Raw genomic sequence first — 16,969 nt, forward strand, 5'->3', positions numbered from 1 at the left:
TAATAAAAAAAAACACTCTGCTTTTTTTACACAGCTTAATGAGTGGAAAAACTGAGAAAAGCTGCAAGGGAGTGGCAGCTAATTGTGCTGGAAAAGCACCATCCCAGGATGCCATGTGTAAAAATGTTCCGGCCAGCTCTTTCCCAGAAGTCTTTTTTCTTTGCAATAAACATGACTTATCTTTCCATGCTTTCTTTTTCATATTTAATTATAGGTTGTGGAAAAAATGCCATCCAAATGACCAGCACAACAATGCTCCCTCACAGCCTTTTTTCCAACAAAGCTGTGTTTCCCAATATTTCTGCACGCTAATTGCACGTTACTGCTTTTGCTTTATTTTCTTGTTACTCACATTTTTATTGTTATACAGCAGTAGGCAAGTTTAGGCTCCAGGGCATGATCACAAACCACATTACTTACAGGTGGTAGTCAGCGGTATAATAGTTTCTGAATGGAATGAGTATTTGAAATACAGCAATATTAGGGTTAGGATCACAAAAAACATCCTGTACTTGTCAGCATAAAGTGAATTATGAGTATATTCTAAACACAAAAAATTATAAAGAGATAATATGTTATTGGGAAAAACTACGGAGCATTTTTCTATTTTATTTTTGCTATAGGATGCTCTTGTGTTGTGGATGCCCATTTACAGCATTAGAATTGTCTAGTTGCAGATCGTGTCTAGAGCATGTGGTTTCATTTTTTTGGCCCATAGACGATACTAGTATTGGGGAATCTACTTTCTAAAAGTCGTTTTACAGTTATACACTACTCAAACAAAAGTGTAAATAGTTAATTATATTTACTATATTAATAAAAACAATACACATACGTGTTACAGTTAGATTTAATTATTTTGATTGCTTTTAAAAGGCCGAGTTCTGTTTCTCATCCTGTGCCATGCAGCATACAATAAAGCTGAATTTGTGTGTGCATTAGCCAAATGTTAATTGAGTGTTCAGACACAAACAAAACACAATTAACGTATTCAACATAAATTACTACTGTTCTGATGTTGAACAACTGCATTTGACTTTGGCAGGCTAAGTTTACATTTAACAGAAGTGTTTTTTTTGTCTCCTCTGTGTTACCCTGGAGGTCAAATTACTCATGGTAAATCCATTTATTAAATATACCCATTATGGCAGACACTTTTACTCAACATGATGTAGGATGTTTGCCCAGCATGTGACATGTGCTTGTGACACACACACCAGCACATTAAATGCTTTGTGATTGATGATTATCATGATAGGAAACTGACAAGAATGACTGTGTAGTAACTAAAGGTACTTTGTTTCGTAAAGTTCATGTCCAAAAATGTAATTGGTTACAGCATTTCATTGAAAAAGGAACTGTTCAATCTACATGCTACAAAACTATCTGAATCCGATTACAGTAAGCAGTTACCTGTAACCCATTGCCCCTCAACACTGAATGATACATTGCTCTTCAAAACAAACGTCCTGAAAGGATCAGTAGAGAATCCTGACTACAACAGTGGAATAAGAACTGGAGGGCCAGTGGGTCTGTGGGTTTTCCAGGACTCTTAAAGCAGCAGCAATAGAGGAGCTGGAAGAAGCTGTTAAATTGGTCGAGTTAAGCCAATAACCAGCTGTGTTTGCTCATTAAGAGTGGAGTTGGAATAAAAATCTTCAGACACACCTGCCCTTCAGGATTGCACTCTCCTGCACTTTGGAGAAGAGGCGCAGCAGTACTGAGTTGCAGGGTAATAACCTTTTCTTTTTGGATGTGATCCAAAATCTGCTGGTCTGAGGTTCCAATGTTTTAGCGATGGGACCATTAATCCATACAAGGACCCAGCCCACCTCAGACAGCTTCGTATTGCAATTCATGTCACTGTGCACCTGTGGGATGGGGTACAAATAGCAGAAGCATAAACTGTAAAAGCAAAGGAAACAAGAGAGCAAAAAATAAGCCCCAGCAATCAGAAAAAGATAAAAAAATGACGATTTATATCAAATGTGCCTTGAATAAAACAAATGTCTACTGTTGCAAATCCCTGACCTTCAGGAAATGTTACTGGCTTTGCAGGCAAAGTGTCTTCTACCATAATGGATTACCTATCAGTTTATTTATGTTTTTCCTGACAAATCAGTTAGCAGAACTGTCAGTGTAGCACAAGCAGTTTGATTATACTGAAATAAAACAAGGTTCTAAATTATGTTTAATGCAATATATGATATGAATGTAAAGCAGTATATGTAAAGCAATATACTGTAGTCTCAAGGAATTTGATGCAGCTTACAATAGAATTACTCCAACACAGATCCTCCTGCACTGAATGCACCACAAGCAACTTGTCTTGTACAGCAAAGAATACAAAAAACAGCTCCGGTCTCTTCTTGTATCACAAAGCAATGACCTTTACATTTTTTTTATAACATCAAATAAATCCAGAGGAGTTCAGTGCACAAATGGGATGGAAACTCAGTTTCATACAATCCACTGATTTTACATTCTGCTATAACTTCAGGCAACCCATGAACATTTAATTTAATTCCAATAGAAATTACTTTGTTAATCTTTTAAAGATTATGCTGTTGTGAAGATAACGTACGTGTTGTGATCATTCAAAAATAGCAACATACAGTATACAGTATACAATGTAGAAGAAAAGAATGGGTGCCTGCAGAATTACACAAATAAGAAAATACTTCTGGCTGTGTGATAAATTATTCCAGGAGCTGTTTTATCACTTACAAAAAGTATAGCATATGTGCTTACTAGCGAGAAAATTAAATGTTAAAATAATTCTTAAAGTGGAGGGCAAAATCTTGGCAGTCTAGCAAACTACTGTTTGAAGTAAACTAAGATTTTGTGTACTTTGAAGATCACTGTTTTCTTCTAGTGTTCTGTCTTCTAACAATTCTATTTTCCCAGAGATTACCGACATCTCCTCTGGGATGTACTGTTTGTTTCATAAGAATCTTCAACGGACAATCTAGCTTTGCAACCTTCAGACTGAGGAGTTTAATGTTATGGGCAACAAAAAGAAGATAATAACTTTTTATTTTTTACATAATAGATATATTGTATGTATATATATTATGGCGTTGGAAACAATCCTGTTTAACAGTCTTTTTATTCTTCTTCATGTATAGTTAATGCAACATTCTTTTCATATGTCCCATAATTGATCACTTTCTTCACTGTCTTTGACACTATAACTCTAGATCATGAAGATAATGAAATAATACAGCATACATAATGTGCATTTACTGAATTTCATTCAATGTTTGTTTATGGTCACAAAACTTTTGAACTAAAATTCATTTAAAAAACATGAAAAAAATATTTAGCCAATCCAATACATTGTATTGCTGAAATATCAAGGTATTACTAAACCTTTCAATGTCTGCATTGCTTTCAATGGCTCCAACACTGATAATGGAAAATAAATTTGTCAAAATTATAATCTACACCACATGTGTGTCTGTGTGCTCTACCCCACAAGCAAGAGTTAAAATACCAGTACTGAGAAAAAAAAATCCCTTGACATGAATAAGCTGCAAAAAATTACAAAAAATGAATTTAATTAATCTCTACTTTTTAGAGGATGAGTCCTTGAAGTAACAAGATACTCCTCCCATCTTGCAACACGGAGTTTGAAACATAAACGACATCAAGCTGTCCACCTCCCTCTAGCTACACCCACTGACACTTTTACAAGCTTGTCTGCTGTGGTAAAGATTTATTCTTCCAGCCTTCAGGAACAAACAGAAGCTCTTTTCTACTCTCCCAGACTGACAGTTGGCACCCATCACCCCCAACTGTTTCGCCTGGCTCTTCCTCACACAGTGCCCAGCATGCCAAGACTCCTCCACAAACTCTCCTCGAACAATGTTCCTATTCAGGATCATAACCCAACACCCTAGAGTCGGCACGGTCAAGCAATATATCAGAGAACTTGGGGCAGACTCATAGAAGAAAGCACACACAGCCTTTCTGCAAGGAATGTTGACTAGCTTCCAACAGATACTGTACGAATTTCATGACCCCTGTCTCTCTCTTTCTCTCTCAGCTAAGGAGGGCATGTATAATAATAAAAAGCAGAAAATAACTAAGATCCTGTGCGCTTGGAGGGTCAGCGATTTCAACAGGTGTTCATTGTTTTTAGTGTGTTTCTGTCATCAACTGACCTTTAAAGGTCACACAGAGACGGCACTGAAATTAAAATGCATGGTAGTCTACTTCAGACTGGGTTCTCCATTGCAAAATTATTGTCCATTTCAAAACACCTGCTTAATATGCCAAATCGGCATAAACTGTATGGCCTTCAGTCATGCCTACTGGTATACATCGAATTGTAGAAAAGCAGATTGATATAGACTGACTTGGGTGTCAGGCGTATACACACTACAAATTCCCTGTGGAAATATCTAAAAAGGGCTTGTGAGAACATTGTCTGTTTGTGGGGAGAAAAAACAACATAAACAAAAGAGGTAGCAAAGTTATTTTTGTTTCTGAAAATTGATTTGAAATTCCAATGGGAAAAAATTGTGTAAGATCAAAAACCAGATTTTATGTATAAAAGCAAATTCAATTATATGTAGTGATCAATGCATACAAATACATACACCCATAGACAAAAATTCAATACAAATTGATAATGTTGAATTGTCAGAAGAGAATGGCATACAGGAATTCACCACTGTCTAAAGAGGTGCTGTGTGGTTTGGAGCTACAGTAGGGGGATTTTTGAGAGATGAGGTTTAAATAGTTTCAGAGAATTTGCTGTGCATGTTACAGATAGTACAAACACCTATTGTATAGCCTACCGATTGCAACACACAAACTCATACAAATGCATTGGTGATGTAATGACTCCTTTAGAAAACTATAGAAAAATATTGTTTTCTGCATTAAATAGTATACGAACAATGGTCTCCTACACTGGGGACATTGATCCAGCTGTGAAGACCAAGACAGAATTATTTTAGTGTTATACAGTATTTGATTTAATGTCACTTCTTGCAAAATCTGAATTACTGTATAGACTCTGCAACAGCAAATTCTTACAATATTAAAAGAATGGTATGGGGCAGAAAATTAAGTGTTGAAGCTTCATGTTTCTGTCTTTTAATTCATACAGTTTATTTAATCACATATGTATAGAAGCCCGTTTCCGCCAGGGAGTAAAAAAAACACGCTATGGTATCTCAGAATTGCGACTTAGGATCTCAGAATTCTGACTTAGTAACTCAGAATTGCGACTTTATATCTCGCAATTGCGACTTTTTATCTCACATTTGCGACTTCGAAATAGGCCATATTTCATTGTCCTTTTGCTATTGTAACGGATTTGGGTTCTAGGGCTTGTGCCCCTCGGCGCTCCCACCCTAGTTCATGCCTCGCTACATTGGCTCGAACCCAGGTCTTGCCAGCTGAGCTAAAGAATTATAATAATAATAATAAACTTTACTTTATATAGCGCCTTTAAAGGTGGCTTCTCAAAGCGCTTTACAGGATGACAATAACAATAAATAAGAAGACTACAACAATAAATAAGAAGATTTCACAAGATAAGACACAATTACAATTACAACAATACAACAATAACAATAGAGGAGACCGTGGAAGGTGGTACTAAGAAGAGCAGAGGGGTGGAGAATGGAACCAGTTAAGTAAAGGCTTTTCTGAAGAAGAAGGTTTTGAGTCTGGACTTGAAGGAGTTTAGAGAAGGTGACTCTCTGATATCCTTGGGCAAAGAGTTCCAGAGCTTGGGGGCATAGCAGGAGAAGGCCCTGTCGCCCATACAATGTAGACGGGCTTGGGGGACAGTAAGGAGGGCAGAATTTGAAGAGCGGAGGTTGCGAGGTGGGGAGTAGGGCGATAAAAGTTCAGACAGGTATTGAGGTGCCAAGCCATGTAAAGCCTTATAGGTGAGCATGAGGACTTTAAAGTCTACGCGGAATTTGACCAGAAGGCAGTGCAAGGACTCCTGGATAGGAGTAATGTGAACACTTGCACTAGACCTGGTCAGGATTCTGGCTACTGAATTTTGGACATACTGCAGTTTGTTCAGAGTAGATTTAGATACCCCAGCGAGTAGAGCATTGCAGTGCAAAGAATTTCTTTTGTAAGTAAAAAAGGACATACAATGGAAATATGTAAAAAGTATGTTTCAGCTTTTATAATTGTGAATTCCTCTGGATGTGAAGTGTCTATTTCTGTATCTTATTTCATATTCTGTCTCCATTTTTGTATTCCTGGTGTTTAAATAAAAACCTTTTTATAAAGCCCATCGTACCCTATTCCATCCGGGAACTATGGAAGCCTCACTGGCAGAAATGGGATTCCATAAAAATTAGTGTAATTAATTTGATTTTTATCAGGGCAATGTATAAGACAAGTCTTCAGGCCTATAGATCCTATGATCCTGTACGATTCATGAATATAGTGTAACGGAATGGCTAACATACAGGTTGTACGATCTGGTCACAGTGTGGTGACGGCCCTCCCCTGCGCATAACAGGGATGCTGGCCGCCGGGGCTAAAGAAAGTGTTCTTTAGCTCAGCTGGCAAGACCTGGATTCGAGCCAATGCAGTGAGGCACGAACATAAGCCCTAGAACCCGAATCAGTTACAATAACAGAAGGACAGACAATGAAATCTAATCTATTTCGAAGTCGCAAATGTGAGATATTAAGTCGGAATTCTGAGTTTTAAAGTCGCAATTCTGATATATAAGGTCGCCATTGCGATATATAAAGTCAGAATCCTGAGATACTAAGTCGCAATTGCGAGATACCATTTTCTTCCTGGCGGAAACGGGCTTCCATAAAATATACTATGGTATGACAGGAAACAAAAAGATTTTTTATTTTAGAGTAACTAGCAATTTGCCCTTTAATCTTTGTCCTTTTATTTCCAGCTTGTGGATAACTCCCCAGAACATTTCAAAGCACATTTTGTAAAAGCCATGTGCACAAAACACATTTTAATTTAAAATGTAACCCAAGGACAGGTTACTTGATCTTTACAATAAAGGAAAAATATTCTATTGTATTGAGTTTGACATTGTGTATAACCCAATTAAGAATCCAGGAAATCTATCATTATGAATTATTTTGTGAAAATGTGAATTAATTAACACAAATTACAGTTATTTTCTACAGTACATTTCATTTACATACTATATACAGTACAATAGCTTGTTACTGTACATTAGCTTGATTTTGTGCACACAAATCCACAATGCTCAAATAAAAAATAGCTTAATACTGTAATTTATACTTTATATTTAGGAATTAACTTGTATTATTAATCTATCTTGTTCATATGTGCAGCATAGTAGGAAAACAATATTACAATTTGTATGATGTAATCCGGTACAGTTTATAGTAATTTTTATATTACATTCATACTTTGCTTTTTTGCAACAAAATTCTGATTACAGTTCATGTATTGTTGTTTAACAAGAAATTGCTCTGAATTTAATTCCATCAAATTATAACTCTTAATGTATACAGCATGTAACTGTGAATAACACAATGTGGGCATTATACTATAACATCACTCAATTACAGTAAATGACCAATGTTTTCTTTGGACATAATCTCCCCATAGAACTATCAAGAGACACGGACTATTAAAACTCCAAATACAGGTGAACTGCAACCAAATTAGCCTCTTCTCTGTTCACATGATGCTGTTGGGAGAAATGTGTTTGATCAGCACTTCCACCTGTTAAAGCATCTCATTGACATTCACATGCTGCTAATCTAAAACATGGACATCAGCCTGAATAACAATAACTCTCTCTCCTGGGGTCACTGGGGAATATGGCTACCAGCAAGATGAACACCTCTCTCAACTAAAGTTCACATTGTGCTAAAAGGGATCAATGACATGAATTGCTTGTTGTGCTAAAACAAATCTTGTTTGTCCACAAAATGCCTTTGACAGATGTGTGCATTTTCTTGTAATATTCTTCCAATTCTTTTACTGCTTAATTTGTGTGATAGAATTTCTTGTCATATTGTACTCATTTTCATTTTCAAATTGATATTTTACCCGTTGTATTAGATGTACGAAATTGAGTGCTTGAATTATTATATTTTGGCTTTTTCTTGTTTATTAATATAAGAATGGCTTAATCTAGATATTTTTTTCTGTAGTTTTAATTTTTATCCTTCATAATTCTCATCTTTAATGAAGTCAGCTGTACTTGTATTTTTTATTTGGAATGTTTTCTTGAAATAAATAAAAAACCTTTTACACTACCTAATTAAATATATACTTCTTCTTCTTCTTTTTCACAGCCTTAGTCCCAGACTGTCCTGGGGTCAGCTGCTTTGGCGAGCACATCTTCCTCACTCATTTCACATACCTCCATATCTTTTCTCACACAATCTATCCATCTCTTTCTAGGCCTGCCTCTTCTTCTGTTACCTTCCACCTCAAATTCCATTACCCTCTTTGTTACTTCCTCAACGTCCCTCCTCATGATATGTCCATACCACCGTAACCTCGCCTCTCGCATCTTCTCAACCACATCCTCCACCCTACATCGTCTATGGATTTCTTCATTTCTGATCTTATCCTTCATTGAAATCATACTGTATACAGTAAATGCAAATGATGTGGCTAGATTTACATTAGACATTTGTCTTATGGCTTTCATTTGACAACAAATAGTCATTTGTATTGTGCGTTCTATCCATTCTGAAGTGACAATTTCATTTTTTATGTTAAGAAATAAAAAAATGTTATTATACTAAACCTTCCATCATATTCTGAAATGTTGCTATATACTGTAGTACAAATAACAATCTATACATAAGGAGTCATTAGTGTGTCAGATGTTTAAATAATTTAAATGTTTTTATTTTGATTTTCATGTTCTTGATCTTTTAAAACTTGAAATGAATGAATCCTACAGTACATATGCATATCTATTTTTTTTGTTTCCATAGCAATATTCCAGAATATGATGGAAACTAAAATGTGGTTGGTTTGTAGCAACAGTGTTGTTTTCTGCAGCAACACGCAAAAAGTAACAATGATACAGATGCCAGGTTTTCACAAAAATGAGACATGTTGTATCTGATAGGGAGACATTTGTAAGTCAGAAAATGCATTTAGAAAAATGGAGTATGATCATCCTCACAGAACATTCCAAAAGTATCTTACATCTTGAAATGTAAGAATTTAATGCTACCACAGAAAAATAAAATCATCCCTTTATTTTCTAATCACATCCCCAGTACTGTACCTTAGTAACCCTAACATTAGTTTTCCATTTGAATTATGTTATTTTTCATTAACATAAACTCTATTTTTAGTTGCAACAGCTCATGCATGTCCTGTGTCTGCTGCTGGATAATTTATTTTTCTGTTGTTTCCTGCCAAGAAACTTTTAAGTTACTCTCTCAGCAACTCAGTAAGCTCAAATGTAAATATGGACAATTTGGCAGCCCAATATATGACCCATGGTATCTGCATCAAGAGCTGCACACAGTTACACTTAGACTGGTAATTTGAAGCTCTGGGCATTTGTGCACAAAGAACACAATGAAAGTACTGTGCAAAACTGAATTAGCAAGATAATCTATGAAGTTGTTGAAGTGTTTTATCCTAATTTGTACACTATTATTTGACATGAAAGCTACAGTATACTGTATATGGCTGAAACAGAGGAGTGTTCACAGTTAGCTGATTGTGGCTTAAGAGATCCAACAGGACATACTGTACACCACCACCCATAATATTGTGTTTTATTACATTTCCTTCATGAATTGTTTTATAATCCGATACCACAGCTTTATGGATGTGACTTCATATTTCTAAGTTTTCCTGTGGTTTTGTTAAGTTTTATTACACTGCACTTCTACCATACTCAGATGGGACCGTGCACACAGAGTACAAAAGAATGTTGAAACAGACTGATTCCCAGAGGTATTCTGTTGTTTCATTAAACCCAGTGCTCATTGAAATTACAGATCCACAACTAAATCCAACTAAATCTACTACTGCATGATGGCATTAGTAACTCTTAAGCAATAAATGGAAATATCTTTTAGCCTAATCCAATTCTTCAAGGTTAAATATGTGAAATCATCCAACCACATTTCCAGCCACAGCACAGTAATGGATTTCTGAGCCAGCAAATGTTCTGCCAGATAGCAGTCTGAACCACCCTTAACATTAAGCATAAATGGAGCATAGCAGTAATGGTATATACAGATGTCCATTATTATGCCCAAGCAAATCATTTTTAAAACCTAGTTTTCATAAACAAAACCGGCAGTATTTACAATTCATTTACAGAATTTCTTTTTTTCTGTGTTTAATAGAACCCATTTATGTTATAAACAATATTTTGATTGAAAATTTGAAATCAATCACAGTTATGATTGGCTGTGTTTTAATTTTTCTAATAAACTGTTTGTTTATCTACAATATGTAAGTGTAGACTAATGTATTATTTTGGTACAATTCAATTGGTGGAGAAGATTTAATGAAGTTTGAATAAATAATGTAACAATATTATGAAATCAGTAAATATTTTATAGTGGAAAATGTTTCCAGGTATAGGGAATTCAAATTTCGTTACCGCTAAAAGTAATGACAAATGACACAGATGACCTTATAAACACAAGGCTATTACTTGCTTCTGTCCACAATAAAGTGGTTAGACCAAATGTTCTTTGGTAGTGTTACATTCCGTTTAAAGGCTCCTCCCTCTTAACAGCACTAGCAATACTGGCAGATAAAAGAGGCTCTGTTGAATATTACTGTAAGTAATTTTGTAAAAGTCTTTCCTGAAAAAGGAGATCTACAGTGTATATGCTAGTCCTATATGTTGATGATTTAGTTTCCATTAATCACGTTTGGATATTAAATTGTAACTATAACAAGGTCTATAAATACTTTATTAAAAAAAGAAACATGCAGAAGGAACATGTTCTAAAATAACAAGAAGCCAGATTTATCTTCTCCATATAGTGGTTGACAAGAGGCTTGACCATACCTAACAAGGGACAGGCATCCCAGTACTGTTGCAATCAGTTATTATAAACACGAAAGGTCAAAACTGAAACCGTTCCCAAAGTCTACCTCAGTACCTTCTTCTCTCCAGAATCAGAACTGACTTCATCAGTGTTAGAACATGTCATGCTGTTTTACTATTGAATGGCTTAAATGAGCAAAGGTGGACTGTAGAATTAAGAAACTGCTGCCCGAAGTTATGTTCTTAGCAAACTAAAGCTTTCTCAAATGATGGTGCACATCTGTCTAAGCAATGCTGGGCACTGGGCAAGGTTGACTTTGGCCCGGGTATTCTAGGTTGGCTATAGAACCAAGAACAACAGTTTACTGTAGAAGAGTAACCCTTGTTGGGTTGTCTGTGACCTTGCAGTATTATCTGTGTGGGCTGAATCAGTTCTCCATAGAGAGCTTAACTTTACTGCTGGCACTGTGGTCTCACAATGTGAAAAACCAATCAAGATGCTGACAGTGCATGCACACAAGCAGAGGACATTTCTGTAGCAGTGAGATGAGCTATGCAATAAACAATTGGGAATTCCAAAACTGTAACGGAAGCATGATTCTAAATTCTAAAAGAACCAAATAAATGTACTGGGCGGGGCAGCTACATGTATGATGTAACCCTGATTTTTTCAAACAAGAGGCATGCCATGAGAATACAAGGATGGGAGAAAAAGTTAAAGGTAGTCTGATGCTAGTGCTATAACAGTTGAAATGTGATAATAAACAATAAAAGAAGAATCTATGCCTGCACAAATTGATTTGAAATACAGTCATACTGTATTCACTTTGCTCTAGTGGATAACAATTGTTGGCTATATTATCCAAACATGAATTTGGTACAACTGTACCATTTTTGTGTGGTCGGGGTCATCAGTTGTGGTACGCTATGGTACTGGTGCCCAACAGTATCCCCTAATTTGCTCATTCCACACTATGCTCTCAATCAATTATTTTCTGAATGATTTAAATAACTGTTATTTCCGTATCCTTAGCTAACTATGAGGCACTTCCAGAACCAACACTAAAAGCCCAAATCTGCAATTCTTTGGATAATACAATGCTTATTTATATGCAAACAAACATGGAACATATGAAAAACAAACACTTAAAAATCCAAATATAATGGCTCTAATTCAATCACACATACAGTTGGCATTCAAAATTGAAAGCTTTGTAACCAAGGAAGAATCTCATCAAGGCATTGCAGTTTTAATTTGTAGTATTATGTTACCCCTGAGGAGAAATATTTCATAAGATGCCTGATATTCTCCGGCCAAAGCTTAAAGACATTTTGCATGTCTTTGAGACAGAATCATCAGTCGTAATGCTATCATCTGCATGGCTCTTGACTCACAAAACTTTCATTTTAAACCCAACATGATACTTATATGATGCTATACATATCAGACTTTTATGAGAAGGAGTCAGTATTGCAGAGAAAGTCTACTCTCATAAGGGCTCAATGCTGCATTCGAAAATCATTATATAAGATAGTGCAGCCTCACTAATGTTGCCTGCAGACCTTAGAGCATTAACACAGGCATGCATGCACTCTGAAAAGATAAACAGAGCACTTATCCCATGAGATGGGAAAATAATATAAGTTTAAAAATATCCACTTTCTAACTGACTGAGCCATAAGAACGAAGGAAAGGTTACAAAAGAGATAAGACCATTCAGTCTATCTGGCCTATTTGGTAGCAGGTGGCTAATTGATCCAATGATCCAAGATTCTCTTCAGGACCCGGTTTCTGAAGGAAGTCAGGGTATCAGCTTTGACAACATGGCTGGGTAGCTCTATATTCCCTTAACTCTTTGAATAAAGAAGTCCCTCCTATTCTCAATTTTAACTCAGTTTCCACTTACTGTTTCCACTTACTGTATACCCGGTTTGTGTTTTACTGTTTTTTTCACTTTATAAATTTAGAATTTTGTTCATATAGGTGGCAGACTATGCTCTAGTATGCTTAGATCATTGACCCTGCTTATTTGATATTAAATTGACCAGTCTTTGCACGTCACTGTACTGAGCGCTTTTGCTGTTTTTAAACTTTTGGAGTGAGGTTTCAGGCAAAACCCAAAGAGTCACAAGTTAGTAATAAGTGAAAAACTGCCTATCCAAAATGTAAAGCAAGACAGCATGGCCAGAAAATTTCAAATCATAAGAAGCAACGCCTAAAGATCTTAACGGCCATCTCGGGAGAAATGGTAACACAGTCTATTCCAGTTTGCAATTCAACACCAGCTGATCGATCCATTTCAGATTCCACCACGCCTTGCTAAATGCAGCTAGATCTCTGCAACAGAAAGCCAGAGTTCACTTCCCCTTGAACAGAGAATATAATTAACGTTTTTTTCTCATACAGAATTTAGTTACTATGTTCATGAGCTCATTTTTCTCTTTCTTTTCTTAGTACACCCTATGTGTATACATATTGTATGCTTAGCATACTGTATATATTATTGCAGCTCCACTGTGAAGACGTCTTATTTATACACATTCTCAGAACAGCATTAGATACAGAACAGTATGTCTCTTAAAATAAACATATTGGCAAAATTTTCCCAAAACAATTAGGTAGGGGAACAGAAATTCTGATATTTTTAGATTTAGGATACCACCATGACTCCGATGACTGAATTAAAATTCTAAGAAAATGTATTTATTTTTACTGTTAAGCTAGTAATAGAAAAGGAAGTAATTCCAAAAATACAGTCTTAAACTTAATATCTGGTTGAAATATTTATGTTCCTTGGGTTAAGAAGATGCAGTGATGACTACTTTAAGTATCACCCTGACAGATGTGCAAAAACATCTATTTAAGTTCTCTATCAATACAATTTAAGGAAATAACCTTTTGCTTGCTAAGGAACTTACAGCACAAAATCTTTTTAAAGAGACGCACAAATATATTATTTAATGGAGGGATTCGCTACAGCTACTACTGTAATATATGAAATAGGGGATTAAAGTATAATTATTCCAATTTAACTTTTGTAAACTGTAACCTCACTCTATTTCTTAAGCACTGGGAAAATAAAAATACATCTGAAGATCTCACTGGAATATATTATTGTAACAACATCAAGGTTACAGTAATTTAGCTCTGTAAACAAAAGCTTTATAGTATTCGAATAAAATCTTCTCTCACTTATGACTGTATGCAGAGAGGGTTGGGGATCCAGTTTCCCAGATGGAGGATTGTGGGTTAAAACCCCAGACGGGCTAAACGGTCACAGCAAACCCACCTGTTTCTATGGAAAAAAAAACTTTTTTAATTTGCTTTGGACAAAACCACCAACCACATAAGTCAATATAAAGAAGACAGCAAAATTAAACCCATATAAAACACCGTAACTCACTTCCTGTCTGCATAGCCCCAGGTGTCTGTGTTCCACCTGGCGTTGGAGGCACAGGCCTGGGCCTCGGTTTTAGAGCCGGCACTCCCACCCGCACTGGTCCCACGTACTCCACGAACGTCCCAGGGAAATCCCCCTTCTCTTTCGTTCTTTCGTTTATCCCGTTCAGCCACCCATTGGGGCTTCTCTCATCCCCCTCTTGGTATTCAGGTGTCAACAGGGCCGTTTTGTAAACTGCAAGAATGTCGCCAGGTAGCAGAGAAATATCATCCCCTCGCTCCTTCTTGTACTCGAACAGTGCACGATAATGGAAAACTTCAGACCCCATTGTTCAAAGATCTCCTCAGCCTCCAAAATCCTTGGGAGTTAAAGTCTTCCTTCTGCAGCGGACCAAGCTACTGTATTTACAATGTAAAGTATCCCATAGATGGCCCTACAAAGCTGCCTGCACACAGTTGACAAGTTGAGGGAGTCTACAACCATACCATATGCTGCAGATGATTTTGATATTTTCCTGTTTCCGCCAGGCTGCAGATATTGTTATATTAAGCTCAGATTTGTGCAGTTTTAGGATTCATATGTAATCGATTGCTTCCATCGCAAATGACTGAAGCAGGCAAGCATTAACAATAATTAAGCAAAGGGCTGTACGTTCCACTTCAAAAATAGGAATGTGTTAAAAATGAAATGGAAATCTGACAAAGAGATAAAAGGAGAGTGGTATCACTTCACAGGCAGAGTGACCTACAGTACAGTCACCCATCAAATGTCACTTGATTCTGCAGAGGTGGCAGTGTTCCACAGCTGAAAATGAAACATTTCCATAAAGACTCCTCACGGTTTTGTCACAGGTGTTGCCATTTAAAGCACATTACTGGTTACTAACATAAATCCACTTCAAACAATAAAGTACCAGTGTTCCACTTTCTTACAGTCCATAAGCTCTTGTCTCTGAACAGTATCCACAATATTGCCACCAGGACACCTGAAAATTGAATCATCATCATCATCATTATTGTTGTTGATGTTATTATTAGAATTGATACTGTTGTTCTTAATTACAGGATTTAGAATGTCATTTAATTGAGCCGAAATGTATACACATTTATAAATCAATTTTTGTAGATTCCTAAAATAATGCAGATATCACACATTTGTTAAATGCAAAGAATAAACTGAAAATCTAGTTAAAGTTTCCTTGCTTATTTATTAAACATCTTAATGGTTAGGGAACAGTCATTAAGCGTACGCCGTTAATACGCAGTAAGTACACTGAATTCATAATCCTTTTGAAAAAAAATACTTTATACCATCCGAGTTTTTAATGACACATGGCATAGGAATACACAAATCATTAGGCGTCTGATTGGGCAAATAACACTAGCTAACTTCTATGGCATGCTGCAACTCCAGGGAGACAAAAAGAGATGATAAACTTACCACTTTCTGAAGCGACAAGCTGCTTCTATCTATAGCCACGTCTGCAATGCATCAGAGCAACCCATGCACGAGACAGCTTGTAACCTGTAATAAATGTTATTGTTAGGTAAGTTGACAGTGTTGAAATGGACGTCTGTAGGGTCTCGCTACTAAGTGCCGCTACTAAGACCTGAGAGACCTAACGCCGCTGTACTGTACAGCATTTATACGATGATGTCAGAAACCACACCCCCGACGTTCATATATTAATCTAGCAGCAGAAACATCATCATACTGCAGCGGCTGCAAGCGAGACAATAAAACGGCGTCAGTTAGACACCGTTTGTTTTGCTGTTAAGAATTATAGTAAGCATACTACGTATTTCATTTAACAATACAGTTCTTCTACAGTACTTCTACAGCTTACATTCCTTCCCTATGGAAAAATGCATGCAGTAAACAATATGATAAAGGTGAAAGTACAGAGTATGTTCATGTAACTATGCCCTATTGTGTAGAATGTTCCAAATTCTTTACGGGACGGTGCTGGTACCATTAGTACATTACTTACAGAAACCTGTGGTGTACAGTATGAGTGATGACAGCACAAAAACATTTTTTATGGTTTCTATACTTCTTCAAACATGTTAAGACATCAAACATCTTATTCTGTAAAGTGGATCACAAGTTAACATTTCAGATCAGGTGTGTGAATAAAATCTGAATAAATATATTTCTAAAAGTAAATTGTGGGAATGATGAATGATAACAATAACATACTGTATACCTGTATATGTTCAAACAAGAGGATGCAAGTTTATCTAATTAATTCGAGGATTTCAGCCATTTCCAGCCATTTTATAAAGTTTTTCAGACTCACTGTCAGGTTCTGCATCATTGCTGGGTTGTTGGTTTCAGACGTCTTGCAACACATTATGCAAATAGATGTGTTCTATTCTCAATGTCACATTCACTTTCAGTGCAACAATCCTATTCAGCAATTTAGAAATGAAGTGTTAAAATGTTAATGTTAACTTAAGTTCGAAAGTGAATAGCAACAACCCCCACCCCCAAGAAGAATAATCTCACTGTGTTTGGAGCCGAGAATCAGGCAGAGCTTTCTTTTCAATAATTTAAATAATTGACCATTCTTGCGTGTACAGTATGT

General features: G+C 36.3%; 1 protein-coding gene across 1 annotated transcript in view; it reads right to left on the bottom strand.

The window, feature by feature from the left end:
• Positions 1 to 15,992, bottom strand: part of pik3r3b (phosphoinositide-3-kinase, regulatory subunit 3b (gamma)) — a 161,963-nt gene extending 145,971 nt beyond the window's left edge. The window contains exons 1-2 of the mRNA XM_015355569.2: positions 15,823 to 15,992; positions 14,386 to 15,367 (exon numbers count right to left, since the gene is read on the bottom strand). Coding sequence (XP_015211055.2) covers positions 14,386 to 14,710 — 325 coding nt within the window. The 5' untranslated portion in view covers positions 14,711 to 15,367; positions 15,823 to 15,992. The remainder of the gene's footprint in view (positions 1 to 14,385; positions 15,368 to 15,822) is intronic.
• Positions 15,993 to 16,969: the final 977 nt, after the last annotated feature.

Source organism: Lepisosteus oculatus, chromosome 9, assembly GCF_040954835.1.
Source record: "Lepisosteus oculatus isolate fLepOcu1 chromosome 9, fLepOcu1.hap2, whole genome shotgun sequence".
Taxonomy (NCBI): domain Eukaryota; kingdom Metazoa; phylum Chordata; class Actinopteri; order Semionotiformes; family Lepisosteidae; genus Lepisosteus; species Lepisosteus oculatus.